This window comes from Drosophila nasuta, chromosome X (assembly GCF_023558535.2).
Source record: "Drosophila nasuta strain 15112-1781.00 chromosome X, ASM2355853v1, whole genome shotgun sequence".
Lineage (NCBI taxonomy): Eukaryota > Metazoa > Arthropoda > Insecta > Diptera > Drosophilidae > Drosophila > Drosophila nasuta.
In genome coordinates, this window is record NC_083459.1 from 10,715,626 (window position 1) to 10,723,646 (window position 8,021).

General features: G+C 43.6%; 3 protein-coding genes across 4 annotated transcripts; 2 read left to right on the forward strand and 1 right to left on the reverse strand.

Moving 5' to 3' along the window:
• The first annotated feature begins 607 nt into the window (after positions 1-607).
• LOC132797079 (E3 SUMO-protein ligase ZBED1-like) lies at positions 608-2,738 on the forward strand. Of its 2 annotated transcripts, XM_060808566.1 has the most exons (3): positions 608-761; positions 2,006-2,473; positions 2,540-2,738. In XM_060808566.1, the coding sequence occupies exons 2-3, from the start codon at positions 2,063-2,065 to the stop codon at positions 2,726-2,728; spliced, it is 600 nt and encodes a 199-aa protein (XP_060664549.1). In that variant the 5' UTR covers positions 608-761; positions 2,006-2,062; the 3' UTR covers positions 2,729-2,738. The 2 variants fall into 2 exon arrangements, with proteins under 2 accessions (XP_060664549.1, XP_060664548.1); XM_060808565.1 differs by lacking the exon at positions 608-761 and having other exon boundaries at positions 772-2,473.
• Positions 2,739-2,968: 230 nt separating this feature from the next.
• LOC132797067 (nuclear exosome regulator NRDE2) lies at positions 2,969-6,263 on the reverse strand. The gene is made up of 3 exons (XM_060808524.1): positions 6,053-6,263; positions 5,333-5,991; positions 2,969-5,276 (listed from the first exon to the last, which is right to left on the reverse strand). Exons 1-3 carry the CDS (start codon positions 6,141-6,143, stop codon positions 3,132-3,134), a joined length of 2,895 nt encoding a protein of 964 aa, XP_060664507.1. The 5' UTR covers positions 6,144-6,263; the 3' UTR covers positions 2,969-3,131.
• Positions 6,264-6,566: 303 nt separating this feature from the next.
• On the forward strand, positions 6,567-7,699 carry LOC132797090 (malignant T-cell-amplified sequence 1 homolog). The gene is made up of 4 exons (XM_060808578.1): positions 6,567-6,676; positions 6,740-6,892; positions 6,961-7,263; positions 7,323-7,699. Exons 1-4 carry the CDS (start codon positions 6,666-6,668, stop codon positions 7,402-7,404), a joined length of 549 nt encoding a protein of 182 aa, XP_060664561.1. The 5' UTR covers positions 6,567-6,665; the 3' UTR covers positions 7,405-7,699.
• Positions 7,700-8,021: the final 322 nt, after the last annotated feature.

Genomic DNA, 8,021 nt, shown 5'->3' on the forward strand with positions numbered 1-8,021 from the left:
ATCCATCATATATACCATCTTAATGTTATCATTTTATATAGCCAACAATTTTTGTAATAGTTTGTTGGACTCAATATCGTGAATTTGCCACTCGCTTTACGTCTTTTTACTCAACTATACTTTTCTGCATTCAAATTGCATTCCACTTAACATGGTAATTATCAGATTCTATAAGCATTTGAAATTTGCCGCCACGTCGATCAGCCTAACAGCTTTCTTAATTTTCGCATTCTATTCAACTGCTTAATTGCTGCATAAAGTTAGCAGAGCTTTTAAACTTTAAGCTGGCGTGAACAGAAATTAGCGGCAAAAAGCTAAGCTAACAGCACTGCTGTTAAAGTTAACAGTTGCCCTGCAGTGGACAACACTTCTGTTAAAGTTAACAGTCGCCCTGCAGTTAATAGTTCTGCTGTTAAAGTTGACAGTCGCCCTGGAGTTGATAACACTTCTGTTAAAGTTAAAAGTCGCCCTACAGCCAAGCTGAATCAGGCGCCTGACAATCGATATCGATAATAACAGTTTGAATTAGAGGTGGAGAACTATCGATAGCACTATCGCCACTATCGAGCCACCAACGATGGCAGCAGACACCTTCGATAGTGGCCCATCCACTATCGATGGTGCTATCGATAGTGCGCGTCTTACATCCCTAAAAAATTTGTTCGCGCATTTTCTGTGTCGGCGTCAAATGCAACAACGAGGAAAAATTTAAAAACAAGAAACAATTAGTTAAATTAATATGGATCGCTTTTTAAATCTGGGTATGTTTATTATATTATATACGTAAGTGTTTTGATCTAGTGCCGACAAGCCGGACTGTGAGTGCTCCTCCAGCACAGACTCTGAAAAAGATTTGGAACCAAATCGACAGAGTAACAAAAAGAAGTCGAAAATTTCACATGTTTGGAAATATTTTAAAAGGTCTGACGACAAGAAATATGCCAAATGTCTCGATTGTGGCAAAGAATACAAGACAAGCGGCAATACATCTAACTTGCACGACCATTTAAAAAGGTTCCATCCTGGCGTGGAAAGAAAGAGCGCAGAATCGAGCGCACAAGTTGTACGTGCTGAGAGGAACGTCACTACATCTACAAGCAGCAGTTGCAGATCGAGCATGAACTCTGTGGCGTCTTACTTTAAAAGAGCCGTCATGTATGATTCAAATTCTAAAAGAAAGACAGACATAGATAAAGCTCTAACTGAAATGGTTGCCAAAGATGTGCAGCCCTACAATATTGTCGAAAACGAAGGGTTCGTGCAATACACTCATGTATTGGATCCTCGGTATAAATTACCCAGCAAGACGCACTTAAGAGATGTGCTGATGCATAATTATTTTACCGAAACTTCTGCCAAGTTATCAGCAATCCTTGTAAATGTTTCGAATATCGCAGTTACGTGTGATTTGTGGACATCAAGTGCCAATGCTAGTTTTTTGACTGTGACGGGTCATTTCGTATATAACTACGAATTAAAAACAGCATCCTTAGCAACAAAAAAACTTCTAAGCACAACTAATCATTGTTCACAAAACATTGCTGATACATTGCGGGACATTTTTATTGAATGGAACATACTGGAAAAAACTGTATGTATTGTTACCGACAATGCCAGCTCCATGCTTAAAGCATGTGATCTATTGCATATTCGCAATCTGCCATGCTTTGCGCATACTATAAATCTCGTGGTGCAAGATGCTCTAAAAGTTGATGACCCAGTGCTTCAAGCTTTATTTACTAAATGTAAATCAATCGTTCGATTTTTCAAGCAAAGCACTATATCAAATGAAAAGCTCAAATTAGCTCAAGAAGGCTCAGAATATACTTTGTTGCAAGAAACGCCCACTAGGTGGAATAGTTTTTATTTTATGATTGAGCGTATTATAAAAATGAACGATGCCATTGCCAAAGTTTTACTATCAACAACGAATGCACCGCAGCCATTTACTGCTGAGGAAATACTTATGCTGAAAGATATTGAAAAAGTATTGGCTTTCTTTCAGCAAGCAAGCGAGAAAATTTCTGGCGGAAAATACGTAACGATATCGCTGATTATTCCCATGACATATGGACTTTTTCGGAAAATCGAAAGTGTTGTACCTTTACTACAAACTCTTCAAGGAAAAACTTTAAACAAAATATTGATGGAATCAATCAAGCAACGTCTTTCCGTATATGAGCAGAGAACAGTCTGCAGGATGGCTACGCTTTTGGATCCACGGTTCAAAAAAAGTGGATTTCAACATAGCTCAAACGCTGAACAAGCAGCAACATGTTTTGAAAATGAGCTGGCCGCAAGTAATCAACCCGTAGCACCGGATTCAAGTTTACAGGATACTTTGTTAGATTTTTTGGGTGAGCGTTCCATGAATAATTCTGTAAACTCAAGAGTAGATGCAATTTTAACTAAGAGGCAGTATCTGGAAAGGGCAATTGTCGGACAAGATATCGACCCTCTATTATGGATGAAGGTATGCCTTAATTAAAAGTGCCGAGTTATAAATTGCATATAATTAAGTATATTACTTTTTTTCCAGGTGAATCAAACTGATTTCCCTGCCATTGGGAGCCTTTTCGCCAAATATCTTTGCATTCCGGCTACGTCCGTGGAGTCTGAAAGAACATTCAGCAAGGCGGGCGAAATAATATCGGAGAGGCGAACCCGGCTCAAAGAAAAAAATGTTAACATTCTTTTGTTTTTAAATCGCAACTCTTGGCTGAAATAAAGCATATTTTATTGTATTCGTTTCATTCTTTTTTTTTAAATCGTAACTTAGTTAAAATAAAGCATAATATTTTTATATTTGCTTAAAAAAAATTAATTTTTTTGTTGGGCTACACTATCGAGCCATTATCGATGGCACTATCGATAGTTTAAAATAAACCATCGTCGACTATCGATGGCGCCCACTATCGATAGTTCTCCACCTCTAGTTTGAATTGACAAAATCGAAATCGAATTTGAATGCACTGCACATTTCTTTATTTTCGAATTACAGATTAATAGTAAGTTCTACCATTAATCATAAAATAAAATTGGTTTTACATACGCAAAAGCGTACGCATATCACACTGGTTGTTTTTATTGCCTGCAGAGTAGAGGGATTGAAAACCTAAAACGAATTGAATTCAGGCCTCGCGCAGCACGTTGAGCTCCTCGGGAATGGCGAAAGTGCAAATCTGCTTCTCCGCCATCACATCCTGCAGATTGGAAAACTCCTGTGGCACATAAGTAACGCCATCCATATACAAAGCCTTATCCCAGGGACACTCATCCAGGGCCATCAACAGACACGTCTTGCTCTGCTCAAAACTGGTGCGTTCATTGCTCAGGCAGCGTAAATAGCAGCGCCAATACAAGGAGTTGCGTCGCAACACGGCATATTGCTCGGCCTCCAGCTTGGTGCGACGTGTGTTCGTGGGTAGAAACGATTCAAAGATGCTCAGCAGCCGATTGCGCAAATAATCCTCCTGAAGTTTTGCATCCAATGCTGCAGTTTGATAACTAAACGTTGCGGCCAACTCATGGGACTTTTGATGCCGCAGAAATCGGCAACGTGCAGCAATAATCATGTGAAGCAATGCCAGAATGCCCGCTTTGGTCTGCTTCAAGCGACAACGCACATCGATCCACTGTGTGGTGTCCAGCGTGGAGCACAGCTGGAGCAGCGTTTGATTGCGCGGAAACTCTTGCAGGCCATGTTGCAAGTGTGGCAGCAATTCACTGAGCGCACAATGCCGTGGCAGCTGCAGCATCAGCAACTGCAACTCGCAGATTTGTTCGCGCAGAAAGCGCACTCGGGTCGCCTCCATTTGGGGCAGTTGAAAGAGCCGATGCTGTAACGTTGCCTCCAGCAGCGCCAGCGCTTCGACTTTGCTGCTGTTGTGTTGCAGATACAGTTGCAGGCAGAGTGCACGCAACAACAGAGTCAACATGTTGGGCAAAAAATACTGCTCCAAGGGCAACGGATCCGCTGGCGTTTTACCAGCCAGCTCGGCAACCTTTTCAAGCTCCGCATCGAGCAATTCCCGGCTGGCCAAAGGGACGAGCAGCTTCAGCGCTGCATCTCGCGAATCGTTGGCCATCAACATCTCGGCAAAGACAACGGCGGCTTGTAGCTGATCCGCATCAAGTGGCGTCTGTTTGGCCATAGCCAGCACTTGGTCGAGCACACGAAACGCACTCGACGGTCTTGAGTCCTCTGCTTTGTCCTCGCTCAGTGCTTCGTACTCGAACATGGCAACCTGAGTGTAGAAACAGATCACTTGACGATTCGCCGGTTGGCGCAGCAACGAGCGTTGACTGTCACTGGTTTCCTTCAGAAATTGGGGCGTCAACTTGCCGCACAGCTTGCGCAGCTGAAGCCGCAAACGTTGCAGGCGCAACCATAATATGATGAAGACTTGGCGCTGCGCTTCATTTGCTGCACACACTTCGCTGCACTGCAACAGCAGCTTGGCAATGCAACGCTCGTAGAGCTCGTGTCCAATGGCCTGCGGCATAAAGCTGGGACACACATACAGCTCCCTGGCCAGCTGCATCATGGTCTCCATATAGTCGCCGCTCTTGGGCGGCAGCGCATATGTCCAACGATCCGCGAGGCCGGCGAGCAGCATTTCAATGGCCTCCGAGTCGCCGATTTGATCGATGCGTGTGCACAAACGCTCGGCCAGGCAATGCGTTCGCAGCAGTGGTAACTTGGTCAGCTGAACCACCAGCAGCAGCAGCTGCATGCGATACGTTTGCGTCTTCAATGGGTAAATGTACGCACACACATCCTCCGTGTAGATGCAACGCCGTGGATCAACGGCAATGCCAACGTTTGCCTGCTGCGGATAGGGGAGAAAATTGTACGCTTGTCGCAGTCGCTCGATGCGTGTCCAAATCTCTGGCATTGGCATGCCAGAGCGCAACACCAGCTCCTCGTAGTCGACGAGTGGTCGCTCATCATGTGCAGAGGCCGCCAAGCAATCGAATTGCAAGTGTGGCGCATTCAATTCTAGCGCCAGATTGAGCAGTGCAAACATTTGCGGCGTGTTCGCCGATTGACGCAGAAACAGCACACAATTGTGAAAGAGTTTCAGCATCAATTCGTCCGCCCGTTCGTCGTGATCGCGTTCCCGAAACAGACGTTCCATGCACTTGCTGTAAATGGCCAGCACATCGGGCACATTGCAACGCGCCATGGTGCCCTGTGTGGTCATTATCAGCGCCGTCCACAGCGTGTACTCTTGTGGCTGTCGCTGCAGCAGCTCCTCCAGTTTGCTAGCCACCTGCAAAGCATGTTTGCACTTGAGATTTAGTTGGTGGAGCAGGGCGTTGAACTTACCTGACTGTCTGGATACGTTACGCTGGCGGTGGCCACATAGCATTGCAGCAGCTTCTCATTACCCGGATGCTGTTCCATGGCCGTCTCGAGTGCATGCAGCTGTTGCTCTGCCACTGCCAAGCGATTGCTCTTCGTCGCACTGTCGCCCAGCAGCTGATGCAGTTCCAGCCAATTGCGTTCGTCTTGCGGCTCTAAGGCCAGCAATTTTTTTAGCTCCTGAATCCGTTCCAGCAGTTGGGTTAACTGCTCCTCACTTGTCTTGATTGCTGCTTCCTCCACAAGGCGCAAGCGGGGTCGCTGTTTAGCGCGTTGTTTTGTCTGACGTGGCCCACCGCCAAGGCGCAGTTTGCTCCGCTTATAGTTGGGGCGTGAGAGGCGTGGCAAGGTAGGCAGGCGTAGGTAGGCATTGTTAGGTTTCTTGTCCACATAGAAGCCGGTGTCTTTGTCAAACTCTAAAATGCGTTGCTCCCCACCAGCAGCAATAGCATTTCCAACAGCTCCTGATGATTGATTGTCAGCCAAATTGTCTTGATCGTCGTCCGCTGATTCCTCCGAACTGGAAGTGAAATCCGAATCAGATGGTTGTGGCGGCACTAGCACTAATGCGGGTAGCTCAAAGCTGCGATTGTTTTGCAAAACCTCCTCAGTAGCAGCATTAGCTACAATAATTTCACTACTATAAGAAAATATTTAAAAATATTAAACACTGCACTTTCTTACTTGGAACAGGCAACTGCTGTGACTGATGTGCTTCAGATGCATTTGGCGGCTCATTTGGTTCATTGCTGGCGTACGCCGGAAAGAGCGGCATGTTCAAGAAATTTACACACGTTTTATCTACCGCGATTTCTTTTTAAAGTGAATAATACCGTAAGAACAAATATCTTAACCAAACGAAACATTTATTCATTTAAAATCTATCGATTGCCTCGATAGGCAATGATGCTTACCAGTATGACCTACATGTTTTAAAAATAAATATTTTCCTAAGCAGTATTAATATACTAGAATTTGACACTTGGTCACGCTGCTAGCAGACTACAACGTTGCTATTCTCGTAATCGCATGCAGTATGCAAATATTTTGAGTACATCCAGTACCGCTAAGTACTTATTAAAGCATCATTTTTTATATGTACTTGATTGTTAATCATAATAAATGCATTCATTTCTTTTTTAGGCAGCATAAAAAGCATCGATACTTATACGATAAGTAATCGATGCTTTGATTCATGCATCGATAGGTGCCAACGATGTTTCTCACCTCTATCTTGGCCACCTTAACTTTACTAACTAAACTTGCGGCCATTAAATAAATTTTAGATATCTCAAAAATGTTCAAAAAGTATGTACACAGCAGGCCAACAAATGCCGTTAACTGTCAGCTAACCCATTTGCCAATTCACAGATTCGAGGAAAAAGACAGTATCTCGTCGATACAACAGCTAAAATCGTCAGTACAGAAAGGCATACGTGCGAAATTATTGGAGGCATATCCAAAGCTGGAAACTCACATTGATTTGATACTACCCAAGAAGGATTCATATCGCATTGCAAAATGGTAAGTACATATGAGAACCATCATTCCAATTGGATCAATTAATTGGAATTCTGGGTTACTTCCTTTAGTCACGATCACATTGAATTGCTGCTAAATGGAACCGGCGAACAGGTCTTCTTCAGGCATCGCGACGGTCCGTGGATGCCCACGTTGCGTCTGCTGCACAAATTCCCCTATTTTGTGACTATGCAGCAGGTGGACAAGGGTGCCATACGCTTCGTCCTCAGTGGCGCCAATGTCATGTGCCCGGGCTTAACATCGCCGGGCGCCTGCATGACAACGGCGGATAAGGGCACCGTGGTTGCCATTATGGCCGAGGGCAAGGAGCATGCGCTAGCGATTGGCCTACTCACATTATCCACAGATGATATGTAAGTGCATGGTTTTTATCTTGGTAGCTGCAGTTCTTTAATCTTTTGCTTATATTCAGTTTGAAGGTGAACAAAGGCATTGGCATTGAAACGTATCATTTTCTCAACGATGGCTTGTGGAAATCGAAGCCAGTCAAATAGACGACGGAGTCGAAGTCAAATTCGAAGCCTATGTCGAAGCAGCACTCACCATGCACATTCGTCCTACATACAACAGAAGAAGAAGAAAGAAAACAAAAACGTCTTCGTCATTGTCATGAGAGCAAAGAATGGTTTTGATATGCAATTCTATAATTTGTGTTGAAATGTTTTTTTTTTCTTTAAATTTAATGCGCAACTTAAGCTATTTTAAATTAATTCGAAATACATTTAAATAATGGCATTTGAGAGCAAACCCACTAGTGTTGCCATTTTGGCGAATTTCACATCAAATCTGGCCATTTTGAAGATATTTATTTGCTTTCCTTGTTTTTTCGATTTTTGATTTTTGCTTAAAATGATATCAGATAATTTATAATAGTAATAGTGCAATTAAATATTTTAACTTTACAAATGACATTTAAACGAGTCTCAAAAATGCAATTGGTTTAAAAATAAATTTGACCAGTTGAGCAGAGAGTGAAAAAGTTGGCAGCACTGGTCGCAACATGCGCACATTCAATTGCATTGTTGCACCAACCACCTGTGGGAAATGACGAGTGTCCAATTGGAAAAGTCGAGCTTCTTAGTTTGTTTATTGGTCAGCCGAAGTGTTGTAT